At 40.1% G+C, this 20,641-nt stretch overlaps 1 protein-coding gene across 9 annotated transcripts in view; it reads left to right on the top strand.

Annotated features, from left to right (window-relative positions):
• Positions 1-20,641, top strand: part of LOC121950953 (tight junction protein ZO-1-like) — a 66,424-nt gene that overhangs the window by 9,347 nt on the left and 36,436 nt on the right. For 5 of the 9 annotated variants that reach the window (XM_042498995.1, XM_042502151.1, XM_042501355.1 and 2 more), the window contains exons 2-7: positions 16,839-16,895; positions 17,940-18,064; positions 18,276-18,378; positions 18,493-18,820; positions 19,035-19,141; positions 20,460-20,628. In XM_042498995.1, coding sequence (XP_042354929.1) covers positions 16,839-16,895; positions 17,940-18,064; positions 18,276-18,378; positions 18,493-18,820; positions 19,035-19,141; positions 20,460-20,628 — 889 coding nt within the window. The remainder of the gene's footprint in view (positions 1-16,838; positions 16,896-17,939; positions 18,065-18,275; positions 18,379-18,492; positions 18,821-19,034; positions 19,142-20,459; positions 20,629-20,641) is intronic. The other 4 variants (XM_042503726.1, XM_042502936.1, XM_042499793.1 and 1 more) reach the window with 1 other exon arrangement.

Raw genomic sequence — 20,641 nt, 5'->3', positions numbered from 1 at the left:
TTTAATCAATTCACTATCATTTTGTCTGACAATAGAAATGTTTTCCTGCTAAATATAAATCTGGTCTACATACGCTTTGAACTCCGCCTCCCATCACCTTAGACAAAACAGCACATCATTTGATTGTATTTTCTGCAAACAACTCTGGGGTCATCCTTATCTCCTGCTTCTGTTAGTTAAACAGTTTACTCTCTATTTATATCTCTCCACATTTTTGTTTCTTTTTTTGCTTTGGTGTAAAGTAAAACAGTGTATGGAAAAGTAATTCATGTAACTCATTTTATCAACCTGTGTTGTGTTTTCTACATTCAAGGATTCATCTTAGCAAGCCTCAGATCCACTGTTTTCTGCTTGTTGGATTGCTTAAGCTGCTAGAGTTGAAACACGCAGTCTTCAGTTAAAGAACTATTATTCATGTGCAGATTCTCTGCTTTTTACTTTTTCTAAATCTGCTATACAGCATCTACACTACCAGGGTTTCCCGCACATTTATTTATATAGTGGCCTGCCATGATAGCATCTGCTGCCATGGTTATAATTAATATTTTTGGAGCTGGACCAATCTATACGGAGCACTGTTGGATACATACATAGCATTCGGTTATTATTGCACCACACTCCCGGAGCGCGCAGCGTACTTGGGGCTCAGACGGAGCAGCAGTACAGCAGGTGCAGTGAAAGTGAAACTTAACCAATCTTTGTGAACAGTCTCAAGGTATGCTTTCACTTGTCTCTGCAGCAGCTGCTTCGCTCATCCATCGATCTGATCTGATCAGCTTTAATCGGATGAACCGATCAATTATCCACTCTGCCACTCAAATCCCACAAACTACTGTTGAGGAAAAAAAGAACTCATGAAGAGTTCTGCCTTTGCTGTGTAATGGGGGCAGGGCAGAGAGGGGTGAATACGATACAGTTTGCAGTCAAATTGCACATTGTGTAACTTGCAGAATAAGTAAATGACGATGAAGGTCGAGTTACAGAAATGTTTCAGTACATTTATTTATTTTGCAAGATAGACAATGTGAGGGCGTTTGTCTGCAAATTGTTAATAGCTTAAAGAGTATTTTTGAATATTTTAAATATTTTTTTCATATTCCAAGTCTGATGTTTGAATATGCCTTAAAATTAAAAGGTCATTGTTTGCTGAGAGAGTGAAATTAAAAATCAATTTTGTAAATCAAACAAAAGTAGTTATCACGACAGGCCTAGTGGTATGCCCATAACATATATCATATATGTGTCATCTAGGTCTCACATTTCTGGTTTACAGCAAAACAGGACCCGAAACTGCCTGTCAGCTGAGTCAGTTCTGCGGGTTGTGATCTCTCCCCACATCACAGCATGCTTACATATTCCTTTAAAATGCCTGCAACCTTTTTTTTGTTTATTTTGTTTTGTTCATTTTTCCTTGTATATGAATATAAGCAAATTTTAATTTTCATCTGTGTACATATACAGTATGTATGTTACAGTGGGGGTTGGGTGGCTCAGGGTCCCGTTTAAAAAAGTTTGGGAAACGTCGGCGTAGAGAATCAAACATGACTGATTCTGTTACTGATTAAAGATCCACACTGTCACTTCTCCAAGTTCTCTTCTCCTGCTTGAGGTTTGGATAAGGGAAGTAAAAACTCAAAATAAACAGGTAGCGGCTAGCAGTTGTTAAGTTAATAGCATAACAGCGAGGGCTGTTAAGGGTTAGCATGGATACACACATTGTTACACCCCTATTTCAGAGCCAATTTGCAGATGCTTCAGTTCTCTGTTGTGTTGCTGTTTGTGACTGAAAAAACTTTTTTCTTCACAGATATCAACAAAGGAAAGCTATGATGCCGGTTGTATTTTGTTAATACAGACCTGTTCAGCTGTCAGTCCTATTTAACCTTTTTTATGTGGGCTTATTTGATAATAACTTAGCACTATACAACTGTAGTCATAACAAAACTCTTACTTGGTATCTACAGATACTGTAAAGGACGTGTTCTCTCCTTTCTAACTTTGAGTTCCCAGGCTTCTGAAAATAGCATAATGATGTTCACTCACTTATAGTATGTACACTACTGAATAACAGGATGGTAAGATTTCATTACAGATTTGTTCTTTGCACATTGTAATTAGTTCATTAGGTGCATCACAGGGTGTAAGCTTCCTCTCTAGTAGGGGTGTTGAGGAGGTCTTTTTATAGATGTCATTAGAAGTCATTCATGTATTATCTCTCTGTGCTTGTGCATCTTGTTAAAGAATGCATGCACCCCGGCCCTATCTCTCATCTCTGGGGGGAATGGTAATTATGTTGCCAGTTAAGTGCTGGGAAAATGGCCGCTCCAACAGTAACTCATTAATTCACTATAGATTCTGCCCCACAACATGCCTATTGTAGCAAAGTCCTCAGAAGGCTTGGGAATGCTGTTGAGTGGGCTTGGCACCATGTGATTGTACAGACTATGAGTTGTGGTTCAGAATTGCGTAGCTTGATAGATGTTGTGCAACTTGAAATTTGAAAGTCATAATGTTATTATTTCTGTCGAGTATTCCAACTGTCTGCTGCTCCAAGTTCATGTTTGAACATTTAAATGCTGCTCTAACACTATAGTCACGTGTAGTCTTTTTAGTTACATTGTTGCAGACGAGGCTCTCTGCATATGTCCTTGCTGGTAGTAGTTCATTTTGGTCATCCTGTGTGTACTCTGGAGGTAGACAAACATGAGCAGACTGAAAGAACCCTCGCTGAATCACCCCTTTGTTAAATATGTGTGTGTGTGTGCTTGCTTACCCATGTGGCACAGTGGGGCCACATCCACACTAATGTTTTCATCTAAAACGCCGTCTTAAAACAAAAACAATCTCCATATACACAAGCGTTTTAGCATTATTTCAGAAAAACACACTATGCATGCACGCTCGTGTAAACATGAAGCAGTGTCTACTTAGCAGCTAGTATCGCAATTACAGAAAAAATACCACAGAGTATATTAAAGGTAAGACCAGAGATTTCTGCGCTTGGACAGAAAATGAAGTGGAACTGGTACTGAAAGTAACATTATATTTGTAGGAATTTGTTTCAAATGTAAAGTTCATTATAAATCAAGTCTATTATTATTAAATCTATTATGAATGTAAGGCGGGCTCGGTGAAGGAAAACAAATTCTGAATCATTGTAATGCAAATCTAGCTCCATATTTCAGCTGTACCGGCAAAGTGCATTATCTGTTGCCAGAGGAAGTCATGAAAGGTGTACCCTCACAAGAATAATAACATCACAAAAGATATCTATGCTTAGCTATAATGTTTCAGCTTAACAGTTGTGACTAATAAGACCCAATTTAGGAGAAAATGCATCACTGTTTTCAGAAGTCTCCTCCTCCAAACTAAATGGGAGTCAGCAGTGTTTTGAAAGGACTCCATTTTAGAGGATCCAGACACTGAGGTATTGTGGAATCAAACTGTAAGCAAAGCAATAGTCTGAATTTAAAAATGAAAACATATCATTGTGGAAACAGTCTAAGTTTCACCGCTGTCAAACTTGCAAATAATGTGAAGTGGAGAGCATCACATACAAACCCCACAACCTATCCTTAACCCTTACCCTCGCAGCACTCATGCCACAACAGGAGTACTCATATTCAATTCAAATCAAACTTAATTTGTAGAGCACATTTAATACAACTGCAGTTGGCCAAAGTGCTGAACAGGCACAGTATAACGAGAGAACTATAGAAAAAAAAACATGACAGATGACAGATCACAGCACAAAGGAGGAGTTGATCAAGGTTTCATGCTCAGATCAATCACATGCCAACAAGAAGAGGTGGGTGTTCAGCAGTGACTTAAAAGTTTCTATATTCTGAGCAGTTTTTATGTGGACTCATATAACCCTGCTGCTTGTCTTTTGTTTTTTTAACAACTTGTTATGTTCACCTGGTATAGTATGTTGCAATGAAAAGTTTGCATTTCCATGGGCAGTTCCATGCGGATACTAGCTGTTATTGCTGTTTTATTGTCAATTAAATGCTAAGAAAAGTCAATTTCTGGAGCCAACCGTGGGGGCAACAGCATCAAGATCTTTTTAACTCACTTACACAGCCTCTGATACAGTCACTGATACTTGCATGTTGTTGTTATCGGATATCAAGTTTACTCAGTCCCTTTAAATATCAAGTTTAAATCAGTTGTTTGTCTTGCCTTGTGTTCATAGTAGTGAGGCTGAAGAAGGGAAAACGAGTCGAGATGAAACAGAGAGGGAGGTTGAGGCAGAAAGATCCAGAGTGTGAGGAGAGGAAAAGGTGAGGGAAACCGTTTGGAATTAGAAACAGGCAGAGCGAGAGAGAGTTGGGCCTTGTCTCCTTATCTGCACATTCCTGCAGTGTGTGTGTGTGTGTGTGTGTGTGTGTGTGTGTGTGTGTGTGTGTGTGTGTGTGTGTGTGTGTGTGTGTGTGTGTGTGTGTGTGTGTGTGTGTGTGTGTGTGTGATGGGAGGGGTAGGGTGGGAATACTGATAGCTGTGTGCGCGGTGATTGGATGAATCCAAAGGTTCCAGTGCTGGATCTGGTTATCTTTCTTAATGTCTTGGCTTACACTTAGTTTCCACAGACAGAAAAACAAAGTGTAGTGGGTGTGTCTGTGTTTATCACTGCTTATGTACGTTTAGTATGCACATTTCATTAAGTTTGGCAGATTTAGTTCTAGTCATACTTTAGTTTAAATTATGCCTAAATGTTTTATTCCAGTTTTAGTTGATGAAAAGTCATCCCTTTTTAGTCAGTTTTTAGTCATTACTTTTAAACTGGTTTCCCTCTTTAAGCTAATTCAGTAAAGCTAATGCCAGAATCAGAAATTTGAGTCAAGGCGACAGGTTGTATTAGTTGTTGAAATGTCATTCAGCCAGTTTTACTCATCTGTTGAAGCTTAGAGCTCATACCAATCATAGTACATTAGCATAGTCCCCTCTTATCAGTGACAACAAAACATACATTTCATCACAGTTTTTATTAACAAATATTTATTTTTAGCTTGTCAGCATCTCGTCTTAGTCATGGAAAAAATGTTTTTTGACGAACATTTTTTTCTCAAAATTTACTTTAACAAGTTGACAAAATTCACACTCACACATGTCTAGACAGTCTGCTAAATAAAACAATGAAAACAAATGTTTATCACAAATGTGTTGTTTTACAACTCAGTATTTTCACACTCATATGAACTCAACTGGCATAAATTAAGTAAAAGTGTGATAAACCCATAAATGCTGATAACAGCAGCTGTTAGATAATCAGGCTCTACTCTTTAAGTGATCTCCTCCAGTAACTCTCCAGTTGACCAAGACGTCAACCAAATGTGACCCATTTTAGGTTATTGAATTTGATTTGATTATTATTATTATTATTATAATAAGAAAAATAACCATAGTTTAACAACACGACTAATCACAGTAAGCACAGACATATTCATGCATTAGATTTATGTTATTGGGTGTCAGTTTCAGCCTCAGACCTTTACCATCTACACACCCCAAATGAGAAAAAATAAACTATTACTTTAAGCAAAATATCTTCCAGCTCTTAAATACACTCACAGCGCTTGTGAGGGTGGTCCCTCAAATCCCTATAGTGAGAAGCACTGCCTGAGAGGGTATGTGAATCTTTGAAGTTTGTGAGAAACCCACAGCGTGAACTAAACCAACAGAAATGATTGTTGGAACTTGGAAAGTCAGAATCCCACCAGAAGTTACCACTCTGTGACCTCAACGCTGCCCGTCTCTCTAGGCTGAAAACAACCAGTGTGGTAGAGCTTGGAATGACTTTGCTGCTGGGGAAGCTGCACATGAGACGCTAGCCGAGCCCAACTGTGAGTCTGGGTCAGCGGATAGCGAGAGAGAACAGCCCGCTGCACATCAGCTCTGTGGAGCTACACTGAAAATCATCAGAGCCTGCACCTGACCCAGTGGCTCCAATGAGGCTTTATTCAAGGAGACATACATTACCTCTATGATTTACATATGATTCCTGTGATTAGATATGTAAGTTTTAAATGGATAGTACATATCATCAAGAAAATCAAGTAAATTGTTGAGTGTGTAATAACTGTCATATATTAGTCAGTGGGCTCCTTTGTCAACCCTGTTTGAAGTATAACTCTGCAGAACCACGCATTACTTTTAATCAAGTTTTATAAACATTTAGCATAGTGTAAGTGCTTTAAGTTAATTAATCTCCTTATCAACAACTACAAAGAACCATGAATGCAATTTCCACAATTTTGATTTTTAATAGCTAAACTGATGAACTGATTTGGATCAGTATTTCTTCAAGGTTTGAATTAAGTTGATTGATGGAGCGCATTTTTGCAAAGGCGTTAACTGCCTTAATCTAATTTCGTCTAAATGGGAGTATTTGTACCATGTAGACCCACAAAGTTGTATACCTCAGAGATAACTGGTGGTGTGTGGGATGATGAATGGGCAAACTGGGTAACAAAGGTGATGGTTGTGAAGGTGATGGTTGGTGATTTCAGCAAGGAGTCATCAGTGACCATAATTGTATGTTATCAAAGGTGTGATAAAACATAACAAGACTTATTAACAGCTAAACTGGCAGGCAGCTGCAACAGTAAAACCCTTTTCCCACCAGAATTAGTGCGTGCATGCAGGTTTTTCAAACACTTGTAAACCTGCTAAAAAAAAAAAAAAAAAAATTGTAGACTGCTTTCCCACCGCCAGTAGAGCAGAGCTGTATACACAGAGTGTGCCTTTTGTATGTTTATATGTGTGATTTTGTTTTGGTGTGTCCAAGTGACATCACAGATGGACTGGAGGAAGGGTAAACAGTAGAAAGCAGCATGGACAAATGTGTGTGCAAACTTAAAGGTGGTTACTTCTCGTCACATATCTCTTTCTTATTCAATCTCTCCTTAAACTTGGTGAAGACTAATATGGATCGATGTTTTAGTGCTGCTTAGAAGGAGATGGACAGTAAATAGTGGAGGTGCATCTTTGCGTCTCACCAGTGAAGAAGCTGAAAATAGCTTGTTCACCCAGGTTTTGTGTTCCAATCAATGGTGATTGGAGCTGGAGGCAATAAGTACTCGTGACTACTACAAATTTGAGTGTGAACGCTCATTGTACCCGTTCTCATTGTGTGTAAGACCCCTGCTGTGAGAAACATTCTCCCTGACATCTCAGGGGCTGTAAGCAGCATAATAAAATCTTGGTCGACTGAAATTCTACCGTCCTCTTAAAATTGATTGGTTGAAAGGGGAAAAAAATCTCCACATTATCGATTGATTAACTAAATCAGCCACAGTATTTTAGTATTATTTGCAAAGGGGGTTCCACATGTTTATGCTATACGACAAACAGCAGCAGTGTAATGAGGACTGATTTACTCTGCCATCCAATCACAGTGGAGGAAGGACGGGGACATGCGCTGATAAACAACAACAATGGACGATGGCTTGCCACACAGACTGGCAGTTTCTTCCTTTCTCCCTATATGCTTCATTCTTCCTTTTATCCAGAGCAAGTGCCAGAGCAAGCACTCTACCTTGTGCCGGCATTTTTAGTTCCAGAGATATTCCGTATCATAGCAACCGGATGCAACCACTCCCAGCTGAGCATTTTCAAAAGAGCGCTTAGCGTTTTCAGCTGGGAAAAAAGCGCTTTGGTGGACATGTGGCCTTATCAAGGTAACACAAGTGCTTGTGTGCAATGAGAATTTAGACGGACAAGAGCGTAAAGACCAACCAAACGACCAAACAACCAGAAAGAATCAGCCCTAGACATCACACTGTTATCAGTTCTCCATCCATCCGTCCTTCTATCCATTTCACTCTGATTTCATGAGACAGCAGCAGTAGACTTCGTAGGGAAGCATGGCTCAGATTAACGTTTTAATCCAAAAGCCTGGATTATAGGTTTTGTATTTTATTCCTACCCTCACTATACTAGCAGTGACTCTGTCAGATAGTTTTCAGTCAGAGGTGTGTGTGTGTGTGTGCGTGTGTGTGTGCGTGTGTGTGTGTGTGCATTTTATATGCTATGTTAAGGAGAGTCCTGGTGGAGGGGTTTTAAGGGAGCTGTGTGGCAGAGTGGAGCTGCTGTTTGAGACTAATTAACTCAAGCATATCTGAGCATGTCAGCACAACAGTACATCATTGCTGACTGAGTCTCTGCATCATCATCATCATCATCATCACCATCATCATCATCGTCATCTGCCTATTGGCTACTTGCCCTCATCTGCACACCCCATGTGTGTGCACACACTTGCAGCCTGCTCTCCTCCCATCACAGTCACAACTAGAGGTCAACCTATAGTGGATTTTCAAAGGCTGATATAATAATGATAATTTGGAGCAGGAAAAAGCTGATCTCCAACCCCTCACGTAAAGAAAAAATAAACTGTCAGACTTGAAAAGTCACAACCTGCCCTTAGAATGGCTACTACTGTTTAATGCTGAAGGTGACTGCAGATCTTTTGGTGTGTTTTTTCCATGTGTGCTTCACAGGACAGCACGGTACACTAATCTGAAGGACAGAATGTAAAGCTTACATTAGAGGCTTTGATGCATTTGCATGTGTTTGCTGTTGAGTGCTTGCCCTCCAGAAAGAGCATGTGCGTGCGTCTCTAATTACGTGTTGTTTGAGTGTACTGCTGTCCTGCTCTTTCCTTTGGGTCTGGTAAGAAGGGAGATACCATGGATACAATTGCCCCAGTGACAGGGAGAGCTGCTGGATAGACTGGTGGTTCTGTGAGATGGCAGTCTAAATGTTGATCTCAACTCTTCTCTTCTCCTCATAAATGCATCTACTCAGGTTTAGTTGCAGTGTTCTGAACTCTTTACAAACACCATAATGACATGTTAACTGTATTTATTTGCATGATAAAAGGCTAAATTTCTAACCTTTACAGATGAGTATTTGTGGTTAAAGTTAAGCATGTGTGTTTTTTACAGAAATATCTGATATCCATGAAGAAAAAAAATGGGTACAGTGTGTCCTTGGTGTATTTGAATGAGAACACAGTGACGTCACATCGGGAGTGATTTCTAAACTGCTTGTTTCAGAACAGCACTACAGGGCAGACCAGCCTACAACTGAATTACTGGGTAGTCTTATTTAACAGTTTGTGTGTTAGCAGGCACACCGGAGACCCAAATATTTGTGCACATGTACTAAAAAAGTGGGTATTTTATAATAGGGCCCCTTTAATATCAGTGTCTAACAACATTGGTGGCCAGCTGGTTGTTTTAAGAGGATAAAAAGAGGTGTTGTGTCAGTATACCGAGTGCCGTAATCCTCCGGTGCAGTTAAAGGAGTGTCATAACTCTCTCTCTCTCTCTCTCTCTCTCTCTCTCTCTCTCTCTCTCTCTCATCTCTCTCTCTCTCTCTCTCTCTCTCTCCCCTCTCCATCCATCCATCCATCTCTCTCCACCTCTCACTCTATAGTGATTAAAGCAAATAAAAGCCTGTGCAATTAATTTAAGTTTTACAGTATACACACCACTCCATTCACATGGGTACAGAATGAAGTATTCAATTGGTATCAGTATCATGTTAAAGGTACTGGTATCATAATTTTTGAAACAATACGGAGCCCTAATCTAAATGTAGCTGTGCAATGTGCTAACAGTTCAAGCTATTTGTCCTTAAATAAATGCTGTAACATCTAGGGACCAAGGGAAGTTCCCATGTTTTGCTTGTCACTTGCTAATAAAAGTAAACGGGTTCAGCCCTGAAGTTAGCAAGTGGAGTTAGCCTTCCATTGGAGCCTGACCGGGCTCACTTAAGGTGGACTGTTAAGGTAGACCACCAACAATCATTTACTGTTTTTTTTGTTTTTTTTAAGTATCGGTTCAGGCACAGTCAAATCATAGAGAAAAAACCCAAATGATACAGAACCTCAGAGCATACTGGAAGGAAATTTTCAATAGTGTGCACAGTGATTTTTTTGGAAGCCGAAGCTATTTCCTGCAAACAGGAAGTGAGTGTTTTCCTGTGGGTGATGTGGCTGCTCTTGCTTACATCCTGCCTCAGGCTATCAGAGAAAAGCAGGCACACTGACCTAAAGCTTTGTCAGGATTTTACCTCACATGTCGTCATTTAGACACTTGCTGCCCCATTGCTAAGAATTTCTTCTTCTGAACCTCAGAATAAGCAGGTGTGAATAATGAATTGTTCTTTCTTAATGGGAAAACATGTCAGTCCTCACCCTTTCTTTCATCCTTTTTTCCCCTCACTTCTCCCACGTCTTCATCCTGCGTGTTTTTGTCAAAAAACTCATCTAAGACTTTGTATTTGATACGCCCACTGTGTGAAGCATTCCTGTGGTTCAGATGAAGGAAAGTTAGATGAAGGGAGGTGGTGAGTAATGGGCTCCTGGACAACTGTTTCACTGGTAAAGCACTGATAAAGAGCTTGTATTATGCTTCCCCCAAACCTCCTTAACTTATGACATTACTCTCATGATGAACTCATTGTCACCAGTTTCTTAGTCAGCTTCCAATAGTTAATTCTTTAGGGCGAGAAAAAAACTAGAGATGGTTGGGGATGTGTTTAACTGCATACTTCTTTGTGCTTTTATTGTGTACTCAATGCCGCCCACCTGGTTATGTGAGCCAGACCCACATGTTTGTGGCTTGTTTTTCCTCCTATTTCCCAAAAGTTTAGTGATGCTAATCAGCTGACTTTTTGCATAGTTACAGAATGGATTTGCTTACAGTGTACTGCTCTGTTTATGTAGTTGTGTAAATGTGAGCATGTTTGAGGACTGAGAGGCACGTGTGAAGACTCGCATACTTGACATGACCCTATTTATCATAGCTTTCTGCAGCAGGTTATTATTGTCCGTTTCATCGCTCATTTTTCCAGTCCGTTCATCAGTATGCCCCGAAGAACTGGATTAGTCTGCCTTTGAAGAGCCTGAGTGAGCTGTTATCTTCTGTTCTGGACTGTGTGTTATGGTGGGCCAGGCAGGGGCAAGCCAGGCTGGCTGTAGCTCTAACAAAGAAGCCCTGTAGTGTTAGATCATGGCTGGGCTGTGTGTATGTGTGTGCACGAACAAGTACACATGTGTGTGATTGGTGGCTGCTCTTTGTTTCCAAGCCCTGGGCCTTGCTGGCCAGAGCTCAAGCTTGACTAATATGGATGTATAAATACACTAGGCTGCCGTCAGTTTGTGCAACATCAAGCACACCATTGTTTCGCCCAACTCTGTGACTTCAGAGATAAACCACATCCTTTGTTCCTGTCAGTATTTTTATTATTTCTTTACTCCGAAAACGAGGCACACTTGTGTCGTTTGTTTTGGCCTGAGATTTTCTTTTTCTTCTGATCTTTGTTTTTTCACAATCTTAAATGTTCCTGTAACAAAAATACATGACATAACCAAATCAAACCATTTGACACCGAACTACAACTATTCCCCACAGAAAATTTGTCGTTGTGATTTTGTGTTTTATAAATGTTGAGATCACGTTGACTTGCTCAACCACATCACATTTGAGTTAGCTGCTGAAATTCACTCGCCTGGAGTAAATTGTTTGTATTCTTGTCCCATCTCGGTAACACTAAGCTAACGCGTCACTTGTGCTCTGTTAGTGTCTGCTTTCTACCCTGCTCATACCTCACACTCAATCAGCCAGCCTGTTAATCATCACTTCACATTGCAGTGATTAATTACTGTAATAATCTCATCTGAGAGACTGAGCTGTAGTCCCAGTGGAGTAAATATCCTAAGCAGCCTGGTTCTCTGCTTAATCTTTTCGGCTGTCATCAGTTTACCTAGTATCTAAACACAGCAGCCTGCATTATTCTTTTGAGAGACTCCACTTTTGTGACAGAGCTTTGCAGATGTCTTCATCTGTAGAGATTCAGCTTTTCTAGGTAAAGGTAATGAGAAATGGGAGGACCCTTTTTTTAAATATCAGTTTTCAGTCAATGCAGCTAAAATAATGCAAAAATTTGCCACTTTGTTAGCATGTAGGTCACCGTCTCATAGCCACGATAACTAGAGAAACATACTTTGCAAGATGGCTAAGTTACTTATAGATTTCAGGTGATTTACCATGCTGGCAGTAAATTTGTGATGTGCCAGTTTCCTTTGCCATATCTGGCACTGGACTCTGTTGAGGGTCATCTTTGTGAATTTTGAAACTTGAACTGTCATCACAAAGCTAGAAAAGCACAAAGCTATGCCTATCACTAAACTTAAATGTCCTCATCTGAGTAACTAATAATGTCAGTGTGTTATGAATTATGTTGGATTACAATTTCTTAATTCAGGATTTCACACATTCATCTATTTGAGATGACCCGCTATGATTAAAACATCAGCCTCTACATATCAGTTTTATATTTCTGGACTTGAACTGTTCATTAGGAGCGCTACTGGAATGAATATGCCCCTCGGTTATGAATTGTACCACAGTGTCAAAATACAGAGTGTACTTAACCACTCATTGTGGTGCGTCTAAAGGCTTACTCTCACACACTTTGCAGCAGCTTCTCCTCTTGTCCAGATCAGTATTGACCAGATCGACAGACAATTATCAACCTCTCGACTCAAACTCTTCACATTGCTGCTGAGGAATGAAAGACTTCATGATGAATTTCACCTCAGCTGCATTCACTGACCTGCAATAACATCTGGATTTAAAGTGAATGCACAGAATGATGCACACAAGATTTAAAAAAAAAACCAAGACACCAACAGCCCTCTTTCTCCTAGTCAGCTTTGTTGGTAATCATATAGAGAAACAGAGCAGTCAAATACTTATTTTGACATAAATTGCCATGGCAACAATCAAAGCTTTAAAGCATTTGTGTTATCCCTACTGCACATACTCCTTTGCACAATATAAATTACTTTTATATGTGATTAAAATGGTCATTTAATTAATTAAAACTAAATAAAGTAACAGTGTGAACAAATAAATAACACTTTTAAGGGTTTTTGATATAATGGTATGTACAACAGCTATGCTGTAATATGCAGTATATTTGACAGAAAATAACGCTTTTTTTTTTCTTTCCAAAACACATCCCCACTCATCTGTTCCGCAGAAATGTAATCGAAGCTATTCTATTCATCTGTAAGACTCCGGTCTCTCTTGTGACTCACTTGATCTTATGACCTCTTACTGGTAAAAGCATGTCTACGCCTTGATGGCTCATACACTCTCACGTACTGTAAGTCCTCCCTTGCAGGGCTTACAGTCAGTGTGTAGGGGTGTGCATGAGTTGGACTCCACTGTTTTCAGAGGGTTTAGATTTGGTGGAGCAAAATATGACTCACATGAAATGTTTACAAGTTGTTATTACCTTAGCTCGTAGTGTAATGGTTAGCATTAATGCGTGCGTATGTGAGACAAGGACAGAGACAAAAGAAAGGAGAAGAAAAAGGAACATGTCATTCAACATGTCATTCTACATTTTATGAGCCCTGCCCATTGGTGTTGTATGTGTGTGCTGTACAAGCAGCCCACAGCCTTGCTCTCTTCCTCCTCCTCCTCCTCCTCCCTCTCCCTGCCTATCAGTGGAACCCACAGTTCAAGGACAAGGCCACCTGCCTGCCTGACCGCCTGGTCACATGACCCCAGCATGCTGTTGTTTCTCATGGTGTAGCCCCCCTCTGTCTGCCTGGACTGTTGGATGAATGAATGGATGAACGGGTGGATGAATATATCACAAAACTCTTTAGAGGAATGGATGTGTTTGGGAATGTCGGGGGGAGCCGTGGTTAAATGGGTCAGGTCCCCTCACACAATAGTGGCGTTACTGTGGGAGTCGTAGGGGCAGACAAGGGAGGGGGGAGGAGGGGAAGGAGGGAAAGAGAGGGGGAACACCCAAACCCTTTGCGCCAATTATGGACATAAATAACATCCACACAGAGCTGCCATGGAAATTAGGGTCAAAGGGTTAACTGTGTATTCTCGGGGTTCAGGCCAACTGAACTGAGCAGAATGAATGGAAAAGATTGAAGCACCAACACAGAATAGGAGACCTACAGTATGTGCAGCAGATTACTGCCTACAGGATCAGAGGCCTATACTAAGATGATGGATTTAGACAGAAAAAAACCTTGTGTTAAGACCAGTCCAGGGGACTGAATGGGTGGTTGTGTGTTCTTTAGGTACCAGTGAGGCAATGAAATATGACCCCAGATGTCCAGTTAAGTAACATCTTGATGCATTTAAAGGCTTATCGGGTGTCCAGACACTCATCAACTCTGGAACATTACCATGGCAGCCACTATTTTAGCTTGCGTCAAGACAGTTACAAGAAAAACAGGAAAAATGTTGCAATCACATCACCAAATAATCCACTAGGAAAAATATGTGCATGCATGCAGACCAAAAAATAATCTGACAATAGATTAATCACCAGTTCTTTGAAAAATGTATGATTATTTTATTTCATCTTCATAAATATAAATATTTTCTGGTTTCTTTACTCCTTAATGACAGTTAACTGAATATATTTGGGTTGTGGACAAAACATGACCAATGACGACATAATTTTGGGCTTTAGTAAACATCATCATATTTCACCTTTCTCTTACATTGTATAGACCAAACATCTTATCAGGTAATCAAGAAAATAACCGATAAATTAATAAACAATGAAGAAAAATTATAAGTTGCAGGCCTACCACGCAGCACGTTGCTGAATTACATTGTGCTGCAGCAAAATTTGAGTCTGGTGCAACTTTTTGTGCCAGATGACCCTATTGTGTTTTGCTACATTTATGTTAGCTGTAACTACTGTAGGTCACCACATCTCCCTCTGGGTATTAAGATTAAACTTTAAACTATGTTAAGTTTAACTTGGACATGCGTGTCCAGCTTAATTGTGTCATTTTCAGTATTTTATATATTTTTTTGTTTTCTAAAAACACCACACACTGTCATCAGCTGCTGTCCTTATCCCATGCAGTTGGCAGCACTGCAGTGTGAACCTGCTGTGTGAACTGTGCAGTTAGTTTTAGGGAATGTGATGACAGTAATGATCATGATGATGTTGAAGATGATGGGTGAGATGGTTTGGGGATTAGGTGATGATTAAGGGGTGCAGGATTGAAATTATCACAATGATGGGGTGGACAGATGACATGGTGTGTTATTTTAAAAAGCTGATAATAGAAGTCATAGTAAATGAGCACCCTGCCATGTGTGAAGGTGTTTATGTCTTTTACTTCCCCTGTCACATTGGACTGTGCTCAGCACTCTGCCACAGACAGCTGTACCATCTCCCTGCAGGCAGACAGACAGACAGACAGACAGGACAGCAGTGATGTTTCATCAGCTGGAGGGAAGTAGTGTAAAGCTGTAATTTAAAGCTGAGGACACACAGCACTCTAGGAGTTCAAAAAAACTGCTTTGAGACCCAACTTAAGTGTGTGTTTGACCTAATATTAGTAACATTGTCAAAGTGGGGAAAAAATTGATTCACCCAAGTACCAGGATTTTTCTTTTATGATTTTTTAATTGATTTTTTAAAATGCCTTGATAGATATTATTCAAAAGAGGAGATGGAAATAAATTCTTTAATTGTGGAGATCTACGAATATTGTGATGTCAATGTGTCCTCTGACTGTTATATTCAACTCAAATTCAGCACCTTTCACACAGCAAGGTCACAAATTGCTTCACTGGAATAAAATTGATAGAAACTAGACCATTACAACATTAGCTATCTACCCCATCTCTCTGCAGTATATGATACTGCTGAAATCACAGTCCAGTGTTAAAAAACAAAAATTGGAATTATGTTACACTGAATCACAATGCTTAGACATTGCAACACACATTGAATCAGCACTAAAGTATCGTGATAGTAAATCACGATGTAAGCCTATTGACCTAACCCTAATTCTTATGGTGTTATATTTGGAATTTTCTAGCGTTTTCTGTGCTTCATGTGGAGTAAATAAAATTAAAGAAGCCTGTGCTAAAAGATGAATTATGCATAAGGAGAAACCTGTGTGATGTAACTGAATTAGAGAATGAGTGAAAGCAAAAGATGCCTGCCTAGCATCAGTTTAATCCAGTGTGGCAGGTCAGAGGAGCAGCTAAATACCTTCTTTGCTTCAGCTCTCTCGGATGACCCAGCCAGGAATAATATACGAATGCTCACTCAGTCTTCTGAGCCTCAGTCAGTCTCTGCCGGCTGTTTACTCATGCCGCTGTCATTCATAATCTTTTCACATGTGGACTTTCAGGACTCCAGGACTTAGTCGTGCAAATAAGCAATAGAGTTTACCTTGCTGGTAGCCACACAACAACTCTGTCTACTGGAACTGAACAGGATATGAGCGTGCATGTAGTTTTTAGACTGTCGCTCTTATCTAAAGCATATAAACAGTGTTTGGTTTGCAGAATTTTATGACTCAATGACATTTTGTGTGTGTTATATAAGTGTGTCTTACACACTGGTTAAACATGCCCTCATTGAGTTAGTCTTGCACTTCTTTATTGAAACAAGGCGATACAATAAGAAATAATTCAAACCATGTGTAAAAACATACAAAGTAAATCTTCTATAACATAAAGCCAACAATTATTGTCTTCAGTTCTGTTTGTTGAGCTGTGTTCATACCTGTTGAAAAATGTGAAACACGTCCCTAGTGAGGGTGAGGTAATAGTAGAGTTTGCCACCTTACATACCTTTACAGTTACAACTAAAATTTCCAAGTTGTCTCAAAACCTTACAGGCCCAAAGCTATAATAACGGAGCATTACAAGCTTCACAAAGACAGCATTTGTTGCAGGATTTTTTTTTAATAGACTGCATTTGGATAAACTTTATCAAATACTGATCCTTCCTTCTTGTTTCTTGTGTTGCAGAGTGCAGCGATGGAGGAAACGGTCATATGGGAACAGCACACAGTGACCCTTCACAGGGTAAGTGTTTACAACTCTTTAATCCACTCTCACCTCTCTTCTCTTTTATCTTTTTTCCCTCTCTGCCTGTCTCTGGCATCCTAATCCTGTAGTATGTCTTGTGTGTTCTTCACTTTTTCCTCCCTGACACTTTATGCCCAGCCATCTCTCTGCTCCCTCTGTACCGAGAGGGCCAGCTGCAGCAGCAGCAGGATGTGTGGTACTGAAACAATAGTCAAGGAACCCAGATGGCAGGAAACAAGGCTAAGGAAGACAGAAATCAGCATCTACATCCTTACTACTTCATTTCACTTCCTTCCTGTTGGCAACATACTCCTCTCCTTAACACAGCTCCAGGGAAAGAGGTGGATGATGGCTTTGGTCCATGTGCTCTTTATCCTGTGTAAAGTCACATGTAATTATGATAGATTGCACCGGTGCTTATAATTGATAACACCATCTGGCAACATCATTAGGTTAACTATTAAACTATAAACAGCCATATTCCCTGTGAGACAGCTGAAAACGAATGCATTTGTTGTCTTGTATGCTGAATGTCTGAATGTACTTTGCTCTGAGACAATAAACTGTAGTTAGTTGATGCTGTTGTGCAGTGGGATTGTGCAGAGCACCTGTCTAGACTGGCCTGCCTGCTGTAATCTAATTAGTAGCGGCTTTATTGAGGCTGAAGGAGCGACCCAGTGTGGCCTGCGGTTCTCTGCCTCACGGTTCTCCTGTGTTGTTGTGGTTGTAAGATTAGCCGTTTACATCACATGGCTTGCTCCCTTGGTGCTGGCTTTTACGAAGGCAAAAAACACAGCAGTCCTGAAAATCTCCATGGAGACCATTTGGAAAAGTAACAAAATAACTTGCAAATGCATAGCTTTGTTCCTGTCAACAGTACATTTCCCAGTCTTTTAAAGCCCATGGTGTTTTTTTTAATTAAAGAGCAGTTCTCTGATAACTAGCCTACAGAGAACCTGTTTTTGTTTACAGCAAGGCCTGGTAAAAGTTAAATGTATCTGCCATATATTCTGTATCAGTCAGTGTGTATTTCTGTGTTAGGCCCCAGGTTTTGGGTTTGGTATTGCCATCTCAGGTGGGCGAGACAACCCTCATTTCCAGAGTGGGGAGACATCGATTGTGATATCTGATGTGCTGAAAGGAGGTCCTGCAGAGGGACTGCTACAGTAAGTCTTTAACTGTTGCCATCAATACTTTGTGGGTTGTACGAGCACTGTTAGTTTTGACCTTAGAATTAGATAAAGTAAGCTCCTATTTAATATTTTCCCTGTTTGATTTTATTCTAAATATATGTCTACCATCTTGGTGTGTATTGTATAGATTCATATAGATTGCTGCAGGCATTTAGACATGCAAACTGATTTTTTTTTTTTCCAGAGAAAATGATCGAGTGGTGATGGTCAATGCAGTCTCTATGGACAACGTAGAGCATGCGTATGCTGTGCAGCAGCTCAGAAAGAGTGGCAAAAATGCAAAGATAGTAAGTTTGACTCTCAAGATATTTACCAGACCTGAAATTGTTTTAATCACAGTAACCTCTGTGGGAAACCACAATAATTGTCTCTAACACTCAAAACTTCCTGTCTATTCTAAGACTATTCGTCGGAAAAGGAAAGTGCAGATCCCTGTTTCTCGGCCAGGGGACAGGGAGACAATGTCGGAGCATGAGGAAGAAGACAGTGATGAGGATGATGGCTATGAGCACCATAGTGGTCGTGGTGGCCAAAGTGCCTATGGAGGAGCAAGTGGCGGTGCGGGCACTGGCAGGCGCCATGAACGTGAGCGTAGCAACAGCGGCAGGCGGGATCATAGTGCCTCGCGGGAGAGGAGCGTCTCACCGCGCTCTGATCGCCGATCACAAGCCTCCTCTGCTCCACCCAGGCCTGCCAAGGTCACCCTCGTCAAGTCCCGCAAAAATGAAGGTGAGTTACGCAATGTTCAAACACCAGAGGAGTTGATAATGCATATTGTGGATACGACAAATTCTGTAATTTCTCAGCCTTTCTGGAACTCAAAGTAAAGGTAAATCAGAACTCAAATGTTCATAGGTCTTTTAATATTATTTGCAGTGAACCAAGTGATAAGTTAAATTGATGCATCCTGTTAACATGACTTTATGTGTACTTACTTTGAAAGTAGAATACGGACTTCGGTTGGCCAGCCACATCTTCGTGAAGGACATCTCTCCTGAGAGCCTTGCTGCCAGAGATGGAAACATCCAGGAGGGAGATGTTGTACTTAAGGTGAGAGGAAAGAGAGGAGTGTTTGCATGAATGAGCCTAGGGGTAAGACATAGTTTTAAAAAAGGGTGAAACAAAGTCAATGAGGAAATAAACAAAGAATATTAGCTTTAAATAATTTCACAAATAGAATTAGTGAGGTTGGGTGAAAGAGAAAAGAGTATCAGGTTTTGCTGAAAACCTTCAATAGTCTACTGTGGTAATCTGTAAGCAGCTGAAAGTGGCTCGCAGAGTGAGGTCACAGTTCATTAGTATGCAGGCTCACCAGCAGGAATACCACACATTCCATTATTCCTTAGAATTTTTATCCACTCAAACTCAAAGGAGGGAAAAATCCTCCTCCTCATGTTACAGAGATGCATTCAAAATCCAGTTTACAGTATCAGTTGTTCTTAAAAGAGGCAAAGACATTTTCAAGTGGAAATGTGTTTGCCTGACAAAGACCGTTGAAAAGAAATATCTAAATACAGATAATAAAGCTTTTCGGTATACAGTGTATATATGACACATCATTTCTGTGGCTCTTTGTCTCTGACAGCATTGATAATCCTAGTTATGTACATGTTTAAACTTGTTTATAGATTCGTAGACATTTTTGTTATTAAAGGAATACTTCATCTACAACATGACTGTTTGTATATCAGTTACTCACCCCATGTTACCTTGAATTTTGAGAAGACAACTTCATTTTTCTCTCATGCCTCCACGGGGATTGAAAACTCCAAACACAGAGAACATTCTTGATGAATCGATATCAAAACATCTGTTTACAAACTCTGACAAGTCATGCAGTATAATTCAAGTTTCTTTTAAAAGTCGTATGCTCAGTACTTGCAGTAAAACATGCATTCTCCCTAAAACCTAGCTGCCTGTGCATGAAAATGCATGTGTTTAGGAAGTACTGAGCATATGACTGGATAAATTAGACTCAGATTATACTGTATAATACTCATTATACATGAGTTGTGTGAGAGTTTGTAAACTGATGTTTTGTAATAGTTTTACTGTTGTTAAACGCCCGCCTTCACTCTAATTCATCAAGATTTTTCTTTCTTTTCGGATTCTTCGTTCACTGTGGAGGCATGCGAGAAAAAGTTTGTCCTCAAAAATTCAAGGTAACACAGGATGACACAGGATAACTGATATACAAATGATCGTTGTCTTGGATAAGCATTCCTTTTAACGTGAAGGAGAACAATTCACAATTCCTCTCTGCCTTGTGATGATTTCATAGTTTTCAAAAGCCAGTTGTGGGGTCTACAGAAAAATTGTGACTTGTCTTTTCAGTTTTCATCCTGACGCTCTCCTCTTCCTCTGGCAGATCAATGGCACAGTTACAGAGAACCTATCACTAATAGATGCCAAGAAGCTGATTGAAAGGTCAAAGGGCAAGTTGAAAATGGTTGTGCAGAGAGACGAGCGAGCCACGCTGCTCAACATTCCTGACCTTGATGACAGCATCCCATCAGCCAATAACTCCGACAGAGATGGTGAGACAACAGA

This window comes from Plectropomus leopardus, chromosome 1 (assembly GCF_008729295.1).
Source record: "Plectropomus leopardus isolate mb chromosome 1, YSFRI_Pleo_2.0, whole genome shotgun sequence".
In the NCBI taxonomy this organism is placed as follows: domain Eukaryota; kingdom Metazoa; phylum Chordata; class Actinopteri; order Perciformes; family Serranidae; genus Plectropomus; species Plectropomus leopardus.
Note: the sequence above shows the minus strand (reverse complement) of the source record. Positions and strands in the feature narration are given on the sequence as shown.